The 17,377-nt window shown below is 36.2% G+C and overlaps 1 protein-coding gene across 1 annotated transcript in view; it reads right to left on the bottom strand.

Annotated features, from left to right (window-relative positions):
- The window catches only part of PDE6A (phosphodiesterase 6A), a 92,099-nt gene extending 76,407 nt beyond the window's left edge, over positions 1–15,692 (bottom strand). The window contains exons 1-4 of the mRNA XM_074212661.1: positions 15,219–15,692; positions 8,079–8,231; positions 5,150–5,239; positions 4,517–4,657 (exon numbers count right to left, since the gene is read on the bottom strand). Of these exons, the coding sequence (XP_074068762.1) occupies positions 4,517–4,657; positions 5,150–5,239; positions 8,079–8,231; positions 15,219–15,692 (858 nt within the window). The remainder of the gene's footprint in view (positions 1–4,516; positions 4,658–5,149; positions 5,240–8,078; positions 8,232–15,218) is intronic.
- Positions 15,693–17,377: the final 1,685 nt, after the last annotated feature.

The raw sequence follows: 17,377 nt of genomic DNA, 5'->3' as shown, positions 1-17,377 counted from the left end.
GGTCCTGCTTGATCTCCTAACTTGGGGGAAGCAGAAAACCACCCTTCCATGGGCTGTGTAAGGCTTGAGAAGATTCCATCTGAGGCCAAATCCCTAGGAATTCCTCAGTTATCCAAATCATAGCTATTTTCAGCCAAGAGATTCTGATCCCCTAGTTTTCCTAATTCAAATACTTTCCCATTATCCAGTCTCCTTTACCCATTCACCTAGTTTAATCCCTCCTCATCCCTTACCCCTACCAATGTCCCACTCTTTTCACTGTGCTCTTGGAAATGTTTACACCATAAGTAATAAATTTGTTTTCATTTTAAATCTTCCTTTCCCTTTTCCTGGTTCTTAGCTGAGACCTAGTTCCTTCCAATGATGTGAGCTTCCCAGACATTTTTTTCTTGCTATAGTCGCACTTTCATTCATTCCCTCAACTCACCCATTCAGGTAGAGGTATTGGAATTCTCTTTGTTCCCTATTGCCTCTTCCAAGGCAAACCTCTCCTTCTTAGAAATCCACTCAGTTCATATCTACCACCCAATCAAAAAACTGGCAGCTGTTATCTACCAACCTCCTGGAAATTCCCCTTCTTTTCCCAGTGAATTGAATGCCGAGCTTATAGTCTTTCACTCCTCAATACTTGTCCTTGTATTAGAACAGGAATACCCTAACTTCATAGTTCTGTAGCTTTCTCATTTTATATAACTTACTCCTCCCCCCCACCTCTGCATTTATACACAAATATGATTATACCCTTGATCTTGTCACATCACAAATGCATACCTTCTATGTTCATGAACTCAGAAATGTCCTTATCCAACTACAATCTGTAGTCATTTCATCTTGCCCTTGGCCTTGAAATCCCAACTCTGTTCTTTGTCCTCTTCACCTCTCCCTTCACCTCAGTACTTTTCCAAGTCATTATTTCATATACTAGGCTGTCCTCTCCCATCTGGAGCCTTTGATTAACCAGTTAGACTCTACATATACCACAATTTATTCAGTCATTTCCCTGTGATAGGTACATTCTTTCTTTTTTGCTTGTTTATCTATTTGTTTTTGCTCCCACAAAAATGCTGCTATAAATATTTTAGTACTTTTCTATCTAGATTGTTGTTTTTTTCTTTTTAATCACTTTCATGTATGTATCTTAGGAAAAGACCTAAAATGTACCTTAGGGATCATATAGTCTGACCACTTCATATTTGTAGCTGGGAAAACTGAAGCCCTAAGGAGTTAAGTGACTATTATCTCTTAAGTGACTTGTCTGTCACTTGAGTAGGTAGTGGTAGAGCCAGGATTTTAATTCATTTGTGTTATCTCTAAAACCAATATTCATATACCCAATAGTGGTGAATGGGATTAACATTGTAGTGACTTTTCTCATACAATTCCAAGTTAATCCTTTCAATTTATAGATGAATAATTTGAGATCCAGAGAGAGGAAGTGATTTGTCCAAAGTCAGGCAGGTAAATAAATATGTTGGATAACCAACATATCATTGTTCAGAGACTCATAGGATTATAAATTTAGATCCATATAGGACCTTAGAGGTTCTACTTCTTCACATGTTAGTATGCTTACTTCTAGCCCACATAGTTCCTTGTACATAAGAAATGCTACATGCATAAATGAACTGAATTAAATGACCAAATCAAAAGAATAACTTGGAATACAGAAAAGGTGATGATAGCTTGTTGTGATAAATAAAGACTGGAGTCCCATTATAATGTATCATACCCTAAAGGCCTTTTGACTGGGTTTAGTTCATGGGCAATCTTGGATGACTGGGAGCTGGGTTGCTTGGAGGCTGGCTTGACCCTTGCACCTTTGCCTCATTCCCTGCTAATCTTGTATCTGGAATTCCTTTATAATTTATTCTCTCTCCCAAAGGGCAGACAAATTTCTTTCCAAGTATTGATTCCTAGACCTACATAACCAGCCTACTGTTTGGTTCACACTTTGGATAATCATAAGAGAGAGGTGATAAGATATAATTTTTTTAAAAAACAACACTTATTTAAGTGCATAGGTCAACTTTATTGGAAACTTTCTTTGATGCTACACTGGGGCTCCTCTCAAGCCCTCTGAGTCACCTGTAAACCAAAGCAAGGAATTGTTCCCATAGATTTATAAATATCGAGTCTCTGTTTATATACAAACTGGATAGAATTTTCACTATCATTTCTGGTAATCTTAACATGAGTGTTTTCCTTGTCTTTAGACAGATTCCACTAGTTAGCATCCAGGCTGTTCCACCATGGGAAAAGACCAGAAAATATTCATTTTTTTTCCAGAGAATGAGTAAAATTGGGGAAAGGGTAGTGATCTTGGACTTGGGAAAAATAGATGTGAATCCTGGCTCTGTCACATACTAGCAGTGTGTGTAAGCAAATTTATAACTACTTGGAATTTCAATTTTCTCTTCTAAAAATAGGGATATTGACACTTATAGTATATATACCTCTTGGTATAGCTGTAGGGGGATATTTTACAAACCATAAAGTGATAGAAATGTCAGCTATTTCACTCATCACTTAGATGAATAATGATATAATTTTTAACTTCCTTCCATAGAAGGAAAATCTAAGAGAAAAGTCTGACATCTCTTGTTCCTCTAAGAATTCTGAAGCATTATGAGGTTTAGGTCTTGAAGGGACCTTGAGAACTCCCAAGTCTCCCCAATCCCTTCATTTTACAGATCAGAAAAATGATTCCCAGAGAGGGTTCATGATTTGTTAAGGGTAACAAGAGATAATAACACCCAAATCTGAACATCTCCTCTGACTTCAAATCCATATTGGCTCTGGACAATATTATACTGGATAATCAAAGAAACTATAGAAGTTCAGAGAGTTTATCAAACCCTGGAAGAGGGGCAGCTCAGGAGACTTTGCTTAGTTTCCTCTGTAAGTAAACATTCTGCTAGCTGGAGTATTCTTTCTAAAGTCATCCTCCTTGGACATATGTTCCTGCTCTTCAAGAAAACAGTTCAGAAAAAGCAGATTTTTTCCCCCCAGGCTTAAGTCTAGGGTTAAATTCTTCTGCAATGATGACTTTTTGGAATAGTGATGAATCTTCCATGCATTTGAATGTTGGACTTACTTAGTCAACAATTGCTTTTTCTGAAAAATGTCTGTTGCCAAATCTTACCAATCTTGGCTGAGCCTAATTTAAAATATAGCTACTTCTGCCAGGTCAGTGCTAGAGAAAAATCCTAGTCTAGCCCTGTCTGGGAATTCTAATCAATATAAATATACTTTGCATTTTTTAGTTGGTTTCTTGATCTTCATATTTCAATTCCTGAGTTTTCAGAAATTTCCTGAAGTTTATGAAACTCAGAAAGTGCTACGTATCTATTATTCTCTCTCCCAAAGGGCAGACAAATTTCTTTCCAGGTATTGATTCCTAGACCTACATAACCAGCCTACTCTTTGGTTCACACTTTGGATAATCATAAGAGAGAGGTGATAAGATATGATTTAAAAAAACATTTATTTAAGTGCATAGGTCAACTTTACTGGAGACCTTCTTTGATGCTATACTGGGGCTCCTCTCAGGCCCTCTGACCCACCTGAGCCACATGCTACAGATAGATCCTTAGTAGGAAAGTGAATCTAGAGGATTGTGTAGGAATATGGAAATACTGGATTTGGAGTCAGAGGATTTGGGCTCTGTTTCTATTTATGTGACCTTTGGAGAATCACTTAATTTATCTGAGTCTCAGTTTCCTTCTCTGGAAAATTAGGAAGGTTGTATTAGATTGCCTTAAAGTTCTCTTCCTAAGTCATACAATTCTAAATTATCTTCAGATGTCCAGACATGGGGAGAGGGAGTGAGAACCCTTGGTGAGAAGGGGAAAGTGAATTGGAGAAAAAAAAAGTCAGGAATACAACTCTCTCCATTTTCCAAGAACTCAAATTTTCTTTTCTCTCCTATTGATCTTTTAGCTTAAGAAATTCTGTCTTTCCTGTTATCCATTTCCCCTCTAATACTGGTTCCTTCCCTAAGTCTCTTCATACTCTTTCCTATGTCTCTTTGTCTCCTCCTTAGCTTCTCTTCTCATTTCTTGTTCTCTCTCTTTTACCCTCTTTTGTTTACTTTCTTTCTTTTAATTGACCACATCCTGGAAGTAAATTTACCATAATTGATTTGTGTATTTGATATACTATTGGGTTCCCTATTCTTAAACAATATTGCCTTCATTCTGCCTCTCCTCTCTCTTGTTACTGCTCATTTAGCAAAGAGAACCACCCTTGTCCCACCCAGGTGTGTGTTTACTTTTCAGATGGCCCTGGCAAGCAAAAGTATGTTTTCCTGCTATTCAGTCTTTGGATTGGTCACTTGCTAGGTGTAGGTTAGTGATTTTTCATGGGAAATAGGTGCAATATTTGTGGAGCTCACAGTATGATCCCAATTCTCCTGAGTTTTCTCTGAGTCATGTAGGGCGTTTATGGGAAGATGGATTTCACCAAAAAACCATGCTTTAACCTTGACTTACAATGTTTGTTCCACAGATTGCCTAACCTTTTGCTTGGTCATGTCCAAGAGCCCCACAGAGTATCTGTCACAGTTAAGAAAGGCACGGACTGTGTAAAGCGCTTTGTGGAACTGTCTCTCAATGTCTGTAAGTTCTTCAAACACTTTGCTCCCAGACCACAGGAGTATCTAAATGAACACAAAGAAAACATGTAAAGGCTTTAAGATAAGCTACAGCATCAGGAATTCCCCTAGCTGCACATAAAGAATTTGCAGCCTTCTTAGCATGAGTTCCCAGCAGTCCTGATTCATATCTGACCCTGAACCTGGATGGCTCTGGAAGAGGAAGTGAGGCTGGTGACTTAGTACAACACCCCTTGTCTCAAATTCAATTCATTTGTATTTCATGGCATTACCTCCTTGATGTCATGTTCCTCTTTGAGAATAAAAGACAACCACAGACAGTCACCAGCCAGTTAGCATTGATTAAGTAATATACTAAATGCTAGGGATAGAAAGAAATGCAAAAGGAAGTCTCTGTTCTCAAGGAACTCCAAATCTAATGGAAAAGACAATTCATATTTGGCCAAGAAATCCAGGATGAATGGGTTTTTTTCCTAACATCTCACACGTAAAGAATGGAGCAAACTGGTTCGAGTTCTCTTATGTCCTAGCTCTTACCTGGCCCCTGCGGGTTTCACAGTTATGAAGATAGCTCAGGTGGAATACCTTCATGATAAGATTTGCAAAATTAAGATACTTCATTAGAATCTAAAATAAAAACAAAAAGAGGAATGAGAAGGACCATGGACCCTTTGGGAGAATAGAGATCAGGATTTTTGTTTTGTTTTTCTTTGGATGTATTTGAAAATTTTGATATGCAAGCTTTCCCCCACAAGTTATTGTTAGATGACAAGGAAATAAAAAGGAGATGTTTAGAGGATTGTAATCAAAAGAATGGAACAAAGTGTCTGAGTTCAATTTCATCAAGATTTTACTTCTAAATATGTACGTGACACTGTTCTAGTCTCTGGAATATGATAGAAGGAAAATGGCAGTCTGGTCTTTCTTTCCTTGATCAGCAACATGGAAATATGTGCTGTCCTCCCCCAAACTGAAGTAAGTTCCAAGAAACTGTCTAGGGAGAATAGGAAAGCCCTAACTGCTTTTATGACAGGCTAATATGAGTGATAAAGCAGTATGTGGGATTAGATCCATCTAATCCATGAGATGTGTAAATTCTTAATACATACTTTGTTAGTCAAACATAACCAGAAATATGGAAATATTTTTATAAGATTTGAATGAGATGTCATGAAAAAGGCATTGATGAGCTTAAAAACACACCTAATTTGTTTATGAGGGAAAGAATAAAGAAAAATATAAACCTAAGGCAAAACCTCAAACAGTTCTGGCCCTTACCCAAACAGTTCTGGCTCCCTTCCAAGGCTTGGATCCTTGCCCAAGCAGCTTCAGCTCTCATTAAAGCTGTATTAGGGAACCAGGAACTGCAAGAGTGGTTTTATTGTCATACCAGAAAAAAAGATCATATTGCCAGAGAATAAAGAAAGAAGTGGCACTTAAGGAATAGAAAAAGAGGGGACCTTGACATGAGAGTCTTAGGTTTGATGGTATGGGGAAAGGGTAGGAGCCATAGATTCTGATGAGATTTCCGCCCCCTGCCCCCACCATGTTGATGTCCTTGCCCCAAACATCCTAGATAGATACTCTCCCTAAGTCAGGGAATCCCATGTCTCACTTAAAGTTGGTAACATTATTTGTGACTGCTAATTAGATACCAGAGCTTCTAATTTGTTTTTGATGTGTAAACCAGATTCTGTACTTCTATTGAATTTGTAAATGTTAGGATCTTGGAGAAAACTCAAAGCAGTCCCAAATTGTCTCCCTGTATGTTTATGATTATCCTCTCAGGTTTGAGTTCCTTCTTCTTTATACCCAATAATCCAGTTAACCTGTGGGACTGCTATCTCCATTGTAAGTTAAATGCTCCCAATGGAATTCTGTCCCTGCAACTCCCTGAGGACTCCCTCTTTTTGTTCCTTGTATTAATTCAAAGTCCAAGAGATAGAACAATGTATTTGAAAATGTTTTAGTTTTGCTTCATCTTAATACTATCATCTGGTGTTTCTCTTTCTCAATTTAGCTTCTCAGAAGAGAGGAGTCTAACAAAACTCTAAACAAAAAAAAGTAGGAATAAAATCATAGGAATAAAAAATTGTCAACTATGGGAAAATGGATTCTTTTCACAATACCTTTTACTTTATGCCTCACAATTGTACTTATATGTTTTTACTCTTGATAATTTCCCTGTTTTTGCTCAATTCTGATATTATTACTGATTGTTCTTTTCAGATTCCATTCCTCCCAGGAGGACTGGAAAAGACTTAATACTATTAATAAACTCTTCATGGTGGTTTGTGTTATCTTGGAAAATTGGGCCCCATGGATGCTGGGTTTGTCATCATACCCATCAGAGTTACCCTGATTGATGGGTTGTGTTTTCTATTACTGAAATCTATGGTCTTCAACCTTATTATAGCTTCTCAAGTAAGTATAATGTACTATGATTGATCAGTCTTGTTCCTACATTAACCAACCAGGAGAGATTATGATGAGGCTTCAGGAAATACATTAGGTGATAGAAGAAACACAATTGCCTAAACCAAGTGAGCCCTGGTGAAATCCTCTCTCCTTGTATATTAGCTACCATAGCTAAATGGGATCTCTTCATTTTATGCTTCATTATTATTCTTAGATACTCTGTATAAGTGTTACAATAAGCTCTGCAAAAGGATGCTTTCTAGTAGACTTTTCTTGATTTATGATGCTTGAGATGCTAAAAATGAGAATATAAAAAGCCTTATAAATTTGGTTTAAAGTGATTTGTTGGAGGGAAGGAGGAGAGAGGATCAAAGTGAGGAATTAAAAGAACCAAATTAACTCCAGTTTGTAAACAACCTATATTTTAAATTTTTTTCATTTCCCCATAAATCACCTGATTTGAGAGAATTCCACCTATTCACTCACTCCTTCCCAACTCAGAAAGTCCCAAATCTATGCTCCAATAAGAAATCATATTACCTAATAGTATATTCTATTCTTTTTCTAATTATTGTTCTCTTTTAATATATAAAAATCTATGTAAAACCTGTATTTGGGATATTTTTATCTACTAAGGGCCTTTGGTCCAGTTTATTTTGCATTCTTTGCTAATAAATGACATAAATCAGATTTGTTTCTTCAATTAAAAATCCACTTGTGATATCTGTCATAAAAAAGGTAAAACCATTTCATCAAAGCAAATCAATACTTTACTTTTAATAGCATATGCAATATTTTAATAACCAAAGTCACCACCTACTCCATCTCCCCATAAGTCTACCAAAAAAAGTACAGAAAGAAAGGCATTTTTTCACCTCTTCTCTGAAACTATAATTATACTTTGTACAACTTCATTTTGGTGTTCTTCATCCATTTATATTATTGTAGTTCGTGTGTGTATTATGCTTCTATTTCTGCTTACATTTGAGCTACTAGTGCTAATATTGATGACAGGACTTACAGTTGCTTGTTTCTAACATTTTCTTACCTCTTCATCCTTCTTGGTAAAACACGGTCCATTCACCTTATTCACAGCCATGATTATAGCTACCACATCTTTTCCATTCATTATAGGGCAAGCCAAGATGTTTTTGGTCTTGTATTCTGTGAGATCATCAACAAAGTCACAGAAATGCTCATCCTAAGGAACAAAGGAGTATAAATGGATTAATCTGTCACTGAGTTCATTAAAAGAAAAAAGAGATAATACCATTCATTTCTCTTGACCTTTCCATTAGGATTCTCTGCTTCCTTTGCAACTAGAAAGCAAAGGCAAAATGGGAATAACTTAGAGGATTTTAGAGTCAGAAGGAACTTAGAAATCATCCATGCAATCTCTTTACTTGATGAGAAAATTTAGTTCCAGATAAAGGAAGTTTCCAGGCTACACAATAAGTGGCAGATCTGGTATCAGAAGAAACATCATAGATGTAGAGCTGAAAGGGACCTTAAAGAGTACTTAATCCAACTTTCTCATTTTATAGATGAATAAATTGAGATCAGAGAGGACAAATGATGTGAGAAAGTCAAGTGTAAGAAGTTACAGAGCCAAGATATGAATCCAGAACTTCTGACTCCAAAGGCAGTTTTCATTTTCTTGGGCCATACTGAGTCAGAGCACTCCATTGTGAATGACTGGAAGCAAGCTTCTCACGTATCCATGTGAGGTGAACCAGGAAGAGCAAATTGTACATGCTCCCAGGGCCCTCACTGACCAATCACCTGTGTATATCAATGCGTATACAGATAAGCATTTATAAAATACAAATAAATAAATACAAAGTGGTTTTTTTTTTTGTTTACTTGGTGGGGAGAGCATTAATGAATGGAAAAATCAAGAAAATTTCCTTTATGATAAGGGAGTTTTAGCTTTTTTTTCTATCATGGAGTCTCTAGTGGTCTGGTGAAACCTATGAAGTCTTTATCTGAATCATGTTTTAAAATTTTTTTAATACATAATTAATGTGCTAAATTTCAGTTAGAAGTTAGTGAAATTAAAAAGGTAAATTTTCCCATCAAACATGAGCCAATTAGGTATTAATGGATTCCAAGTCCTTTAGAAGGTGGCTATGCTTAGAAGTAAGTTAGGGATTCTAGGAGTGCCTTCTGGGAATGGAGGATAACTTTGCAAGGAGACATGAGACAGAATTCTATGAATGAGTAGAACAGTTTGGCTAAATATAAAATAGGGGAGTGTAAGTAATTTGGAAAGCAGGCTAAAACCAAATTGCAAAGGACTTTGAATGCCAAATAGAATGTCAAAAAAATCTATTTTATCTTAGAGGTAAGGAGGAGCCACCAAAACTTCTTAAGCCAGAGAGTAGTATGACAGACCTATCCTTTAGAACTATCACTTTGATAGCTATGTGAATAATGGATTAATAAGGCAACAGATTTAGGGAATGTCTATGACAGAGAGAAGGGAACAGATGTGAAAATGGCTATGGAGGTATAGGACTTGGCAACTGATTGAATATAGGAGTGAGGCAGACCTGAGTGACTGGGAAAATGGTGGTGGTCCTCAATAGAAACAAGGAAATTTGGGGGGGGAAGAAAACAGTTTTATTTATGTTACATTTACAACACCTATGCCACATTCAGCTGGAGATATAAACTGGCAATTGGAAATTGCAGTGCAGGATAGAAATGGGGACTGGATATATATATATATTTGGGGATCATCTATATAGATATAATAATAACTAAACTCCTGGAAAGAGAGAAAAGGTCAAATATAGAACTCATGCAAAAAAAAGGGGCAAGATGAATGATAATCTAGCAAAGAAAGTGTAATCAGAGTGATCAGAAAGGAGAGAATACCATCGTGCAGTCATGGGAATCTGGGAAGTATAGGAGACAGCAGTCAACAGTGAAAGCTAAAGAAAAGTCAAGAATGAATAGGGAATGACAAAAATAATTTGATTTAGAAATTAAGAGACCATTGGTAACCTTGTAAAGAACAGTTTTAATTGAGTGGTGGGGTCACATTGCAAGGGATTGAAATTCTAGTGGGAGGTGGGTGGCTAGGAGTTTTTTCATAGGAGTTTTCTAGTGAAAAGTAGGGGAGAAAATGGATGAAGGAATGAGAGGATGGGAAAACCAAGTGAGGATTTTTGAAAGATGAATGTGATTTGGCCAGATTTTTAGTCAACAGAGAAAGAGTTAATGGATAAAGAGAGAGATGGAGATTATAAAGAGAGAAGGGAATATTTACAGGGCAAGCTTCCAGAAAAATACAAGAATTGTTGGGAATTGAGGTCACAGATATAATAGCAAGCCTTTGTTAGGAAAAGGATACCTGAAAATGCTAGATTCCCAATTCAATTCACTTCATCTAAACAAATATTTGTTAAGCACTTTCTTTAAATGAGTTTCCTAAAGTCAAAGAGAGTGGCTAGCCAAGACCATCTTCAAGATCATTTGGAGAGCTCAGAAACTAATGAGACTCCCAGTCACTGTGAATTGGAAGAGTTTAATTTCATTAGTCATAGGAAGAACTCTAAATTTGAAATTATATTACTTGGTTTTGAATTTTAGCTCTTTGAATTTCACAAAATCTGACCTTGGAAAATAAAGATGATGATGATGAAGATGATGATATTAGTAACTAACTTTTATATGGCACTGTGTATAAGATACTGTACATTTCACAAATATTATTTTATTTGATACTCCCAACAACTTTGAAAAGCAGGTAATACTATCATCCCCATTTTATGGATGAAGAAATTAGGGTTGAGAGATTTTCTTAGGGTCCCATGACTAGGAAGTTCTGAGTTCAAGTTTGAATTCAGATCTTTCTGACTCCAGATTCAGTGCTCTCTCTCTACTACCCTATCCTGCTGCCCTAATGAAAAAGTCACTTTCTTTTCTGAATCTTAGTTTTCTCTTTTATCAAACTCGATGGTCTTTTTCAACTCATGATCTTATACTTAACCCATGTTTACTATGATTAAAGTAAGACACAATTCTAGGCACTAGGAATACAGAATACAAGACCTGGTCCCAGTCCTCAAGGAACGTATAATAGTTCTAACAGAGTCTAATAGAGAGACAAGACTATGCATGAATAACTGTAGTATCAAATCAGAATTGTTTAAGTATAAGGAGCTGTCCAAAGGCATGCAATGAAGAATTTTAACTTTTAAAGACTTTAACTTTTAAAAGGGACTCCAGAGCTATCAAGAAATCAGAATATTCCAAGTATGTCTTCTAATTGGGATATGGTTACATGAACATTTATTATTAGTTTTAATAGTGTGATTTCAAACTAGTTGAAGGGTAAAGAAATTAGGTTAAGCCTCTTCTGCTATAATTAAACTAGGATTTGAGGATTTAGTTAATATCTTCATAATATCTGATAAGATATCTTCAAAGTGGTGGTTATACATTCATAAAGATAGGTCTGGTTCATGTGTTCAAAATATATCACATGTATTTTCACTTTAAATTACTCATTTTTGCATTTCACATGTTAAATATTTATTATTATTTTATGAATTCAAACACAAAATGTCAAAGCAACAACAAGAGATCTTAGGGAACAAGTAGTTGAACTCCTTTGCAGAAAAGCAAACAGACATGAGAGGGCTAGTCCCTAACTTTTAGTCACTCTGATTTCATAACAGATAGCATTCAAGCCTTCATCTTTTACTCTCAGTCCTCTGCTCTTTTGCTACCATTCTTAAAATCATAGAATCCAAGAAATGGATAGGAACCTTCAGGGTTATCTGTGAAGTCCCACAGAACAAGTTTAATTTTTTTTCTTCCATGTAACAATCATTCCCACAGTAAATCTTTTTTTGGTCCTAGAGGAAGAACCAGGAGGAATGAACAGAAAATGCAAAGTTTAAGTTCAACAGAAGAAATTTTTTTGACAATTTGAGCTGCTGAAAAGTAAAATGGATGCTATAAGACATGACCTTTTTGAAGGTCTTCAAGCAGAGGCTTTTCAAAACAACATATTAAGCATGAGTTGGATTGGGTGGTGGTTGATGTCCTTTCCAACTTTCAGATTCTTGCAGAATCACTGATTCTGTAATTATGTGAAGACAGTAAACTTGGCCTGCCTGTAACTCTTCAGTTCCAGGTCTGTCCCTAGTTTTTCCAAACAAGCAACAAGAATCCCCTCCCTATCCTAGTTATCTTCTTATAACTATGCCCCCATGCTCTTAGTTGTCCTTTTAATACATAATGTCAATAGTAGCATCATCACCGCCCCCTCTGCAGAGTAGGTCTAAAGTTATATTAATTAGGGTTTTTTTGGCTACATTATACTACTGACTTATATTAAGTTTGGATTCCTACAAATCATATATTTAACATGAGTTGCTTTCTAACCCTGTCTATCAATCTAGTAATTACTTTTAAATCACATAAATTGAGATTCTATGGCCTCACAATCCTGTCATTTCATTGTATCAGTTAGCTTTCCCAACTGTATCACCAACTGTTTATGCCTCCTTATCTAATTTTAATAATATCTAACATTTATATAGCTCTTTAAGATTTGTGAAGTGCTTCACAAATATTTTATCTATACAATAACCCTAAAAGCTAAGTATTATTATTATTAGCTTCTTTTACTGTAAAGGAAACTGAGGCTTAGAGAAGTTAAATTATTACACAGGTGTCTAAGTTTCTGAGGCCAGATTTGAATTCAAGTCTTCCTGATGCTAAATCCTGTGCTCGATCCATTGAGCCACCCGGTTTCCTCCTCTTCTGATAATATTAGCAAGTCTAGTGTGGAGTTGCTCTGGGACATATAGGAGTGGGAATCTTGGAAATATTGGTCCAGAAGAGTTGTATAGAGATTTCTGTTCTTCTTAGCTATGGGCAAAGAAATGGGGAAAAACATTCTGCTTTAGCCAACCCCCCCCCAACCCATCCCCCTTACATCTTGAGCTCTTAATATTTTAACCTGTTCCTATTCAATTTGATTCTCTAAGAGATTGACAAAACATTCCAACTCCTCAAAATCATTTATATTTTAGTTCTATCATCCAACTTTTTACCTATTCATCCAAGTTTTTCCTTATCTTTAAATTTGATAAGCAACCTTGATATGATATGATTAATAGCAGAACAAAGAACTGTAGCACTCCACAAAAGACCTGTTTTTCAACAATGCAGTGTAGGATACACACTTTGCATTTCCACATGAAGTGGTTATGCTGTACCTGTATCATCAACAAACAGCATGATGTTTGATTCCCTAGAACCCACTTGTTATTGTCTTAAGCTCTTGGAAAAAAACAATATAACCCTCTAAGAACATTGAAGATTTCTCCCAATGTACATTTCATTAGGATTTTGTTGATGCCTTAAGCATATAAAATACTTAAATAGATTTAGTAACAAGACTCCTTAAAGTAATAAAGACAAGCCTAAATAATTGAAGAAATCTTCGGTGCTCGTGGTTGGACTGTGCTAATAAAATAAAAATGACAATGCAAAGATAATTTATTATTAGTTATCATTATTAGTTTGATACCATATCAGACTATCAAAAGGATACTTTATAGAACAACGGTAACTCAAATAGAAACAGATTTGTGCTGGAAACATATAGACTTAGAAAACATTATCTATGTTGTATATTTATTAACTTCATTATTCATATTCCAATTACATTTCAATCTGCTTTGTCTTGCACTAAGGATTTTTGTCCAGCATATGGCTCTCCTTTGGAGAGCAAAAGAGAATAATTACAAATCATTTGAAAGGAACAAAAGATCTAGCTTCTAGAGGTAGATTCTATTATGTTTTGTCACCAACTAATTATATTACCATTGGTATTTGTATTTGCAATTGTAATTTGCATTTCACATGTATTGGTATTTCTGAATCTTGATTTCCTTGACTGTAAAATGGGGACAATTATTTCTACCAGTTTTCTATATAATATGGAGAAATCACTTCCTCTTCCTGAGCCTCAGCTTCCTTCTCTATAAAAAAAGTCTGGAAAGGAGAGGAAAAAGGATGGGAGAAAGGGGATGGGGGAAAGGAGGAGGGGTGTAGATGATAGGAGAGTGTAGTCAAATACTTCTGAGGAGGGACAGGGTGACAGGGGAGAGAGAATAAAATAAATGGGAGTGGGAAGGAATAGAATGGAAGAAAATATAGTTAACAATATTAACTGTGGGGGAAAAAATTGAAGCAACTTCTCTAATAGACTTATGAAAAAGAATGCAACCCATCCCAGAGACAGAGCTGATGGTATCTGAACACAGACTGAAGTACACTTTTCTCTCATTTATTTCTCTTGAGGTTTCTCTATCTTTGGGGGGCATTTTGGGGGACAAGATTATCATGAAAATAAATAAATAAATAAATCATTGAATGTGTGTGGGGGGGGAAGTTAGCACCTCTATAGCCAGAACCTACTTGCTTGTCATACATGTTAGTTCTCATTTCTTCTATCTAAGGACAATGCCTAAACCTGAGGACATAGAAGAATAGTAGTACTTCAAAGTAGTTCATTTAGTCCAGTATCTAATTTTACAGAGGAGGAGACTGAAGTCTAGAGAGGGTCATTAATTTGCCCAAGGACTAGACTTCAAACCCAGGTCTTCTGACTCCTCATCCAGTTCTTTTCTATTCTTAGGTCAACAGAGACAGATGACAGGGAAGGCAAAACTTTACATTTTGACTTTTGAAAATAAGCCATTTTTTCTGATATAGCAAAAGGTCAGATACAATCATGGAAGTTGATCAGAATTATAGATCTGAAAAAAATATATACTTGCTGAATAGGAAATAGCTACTTGTTCTCATTCTTCTAGCCTCTAATACTGTCACAGGTATTTGATATACATATTTGCTTCATTTCCATAAATCACACTTGCATAAAGTCAGAACATCTTAATCTTTTTCTGTATCATGGACCGCTTTGGCTCTCTGGTAACTACCCACCCATCCATTAGGCCGTCTCCTTTAGAGTGCCCCAAAATTCCAGAACCGACCACCATACTATGGAACCGCTCTTCACAGAGGAAGCTACCTGGAGAACCCATCCCTGGTTAAGAACTCCCCTTTTGTTTCCTGAAGGAAAAAAACCTGCTCCATTCTCATTCCATCCCTATCCCCAAAACCCAAGAAACCCCTAGATACATGGGCCATAAAATACCTCTTCTGCATTGGAGATGTTCACAAGTTTTTTTGAATGTGCTGCATGACCCACCACACCCATATCCAGAGGGAAGACAATTTCTGAGTCAGGAACCACCAAGCACTCCTCCAAGACTGCATCTTTATGGACATTAAAGAGTCTGGTGGCAAGCTCTGCAATTCCATTCCTTGCCCGATACATAAATAGACTCATTCGGTCTGCTTGAAGGAGAAAGCATAGCTTTTTCATGACATTGAACATAGATTTCTCAGGTTGCAGGTTTTCCTGAAAATCTCGGAGTAGGTCAAAAATAATCTCACTCTCTTCCACACTGGTCAAGGGATGGAAATGGCTGAAATCAACGGCTGCTTCTTTGGCACCCAATAGATCAGAGATGACTCTGGCCCTGAATTGGAGGTTGTAGTAGTTCTTAGCAAAGTTGACATTTGCATCCAGGAACTTTTCCACTTCAGTTGCTGTCACTTCCCCCATCTTTTAGTTTAGCAATCTGTAGGGTTTAGAGAGACCAATGCTCACTTTCAGACAATAATTTAAGAGACTAGGAAACTAATTCAGGAGTGTAGGAAAACACCAAATAGTTTTCTTTCTAATGAGCTTAGCTCTGACTTAGATATGGTCTGGTTTCAGCTATTAAGTCCCCTTTAAGCAAGGATCTGGGGCAGGAAACTGGAGAGGACACAGATTAGGGCATTAATTCCTCCCAGGTATTTCATGTGATTATAAATCTCAGTAGAGATACAATAGAAAGGCATTTAATCATATTTCATTTGGAGAATCAGAGACAGCATTAGATGTTGCTAGAGTCCAAGTTACAGCAATATTACCCTACCATACTCCCTGATCAAAAATATCTGAATTTCTCCCCTACAAAGCCCCTAATTGTACTACATAAGATCTATTTTCTTCAAATGGTTAATTTATATGAAACTACTTCTGGATATTGCATTGCATATTGATCAGTTTTTCTGAATTGCTTTTTTGTTCTTTTTTCTTTTTGTAAGGTAGTGGAGTTAAGTGACTTGTCCAAGGTCACACAGCTAGATAATTATTAAGTGTCTGAGGCCAGATTTGAATTTAGGTCCTCCTGACTCCAGGGCTAATGCTCTATCCACTGTGCTACCTATCTCTCTTTTTTAAAAAAAAGTCTTCATTATAAGGAATGGTTCACTGGATAAGAAAGGAGAAGGATACATTCAGAAATAACATTAGTATAAAAATAAAAACAGCATAAAAAGATTAAAATTTAAAATTCAATTCAGTTTAAAATTTAAATTAACCTAAATTAAAATTAATTTATTATTAAATTATTAATTGAACAATTATTCATTAGTAAAATGTTTATTAATATTATTATCATATTAATTTTCTATCAAATGGTTAGTTATTTGTTAATCAATTAAATTAATAGTTTAAATTATGTGCATTTAATTTAAAAATTAAATTTAAAACTGATTTTTAAGATTCTTCCTATAAAGATGATATTTGTTCTTCATTTTCTTTTTTTTTGAAAGGCAAATGGGGTTAAGTGGCTTGCCCAAGGTCACACAGGTAATTAATTATTAAGTATCTGAGGTCAGATTTGAACTCAGGTACTCCTGACTCCAGGGCCGGTGCTCTATCCACTGTGCCACCAAGCCGCCCCTGTCCTTCATTTTCAAAGAAGACCATGGCATCAGGGAGGTGACGCCAAGATATGAACTTACTTAGAATTTAGTGAGGCTGAGGGATGCTGTGCAAAGTCACCAGCATCATTTTCTTCTCCAGAATCATCCAGTCCAGCAGTCAGATATGAATCAGAATGATTGGAGATAGCCTTGAACATAAGGCAGTTGGGGTTAAGTGACTTGTTGAGGTTCACACAGCTACTAAGTGTCTAAGGTCAGTTTTGAGCTCAGATTCTCTTGATTTCAGGGCCAGTGCTCTATGCATTGTGCCACCCATAAGACTTTAAGTGAAGATACATATCGAATAGGTAATTTTGTTCTGTTTGGGGCATTATAATTTAGCATGATATTGATAAATTGGAAGACCTCCAATGAAGGGACGCCAGCAAAGATGGTGCAGGACCTCAGATTCATGCCATATGGATATATCATTTGAAGAAATTGTAGATATTTAGCCTGGAGAAGTAGTCTCATGGGAGAACATGGCAGTTT

Source organism: Macrotis lagotis, chromosome 1, assembly GCF_037893015.1.
Source record: "Macrotis lagotis isolate mMagLag1 chromosome 1, bilby.v1.9.chrom.fasta, whole genome shotgun sequence".
Lineage (NCBI taxonomy): Eukaryota > Metazoa > Chordata > Mammalia > Peramelemorphia > Peramelidae > Macrotis > Macrotis lagotis.
Note: the sequence above shows the minus strand (reverse complement) of the source record. Positions and strands in the feature narration are given on the sequence as shown.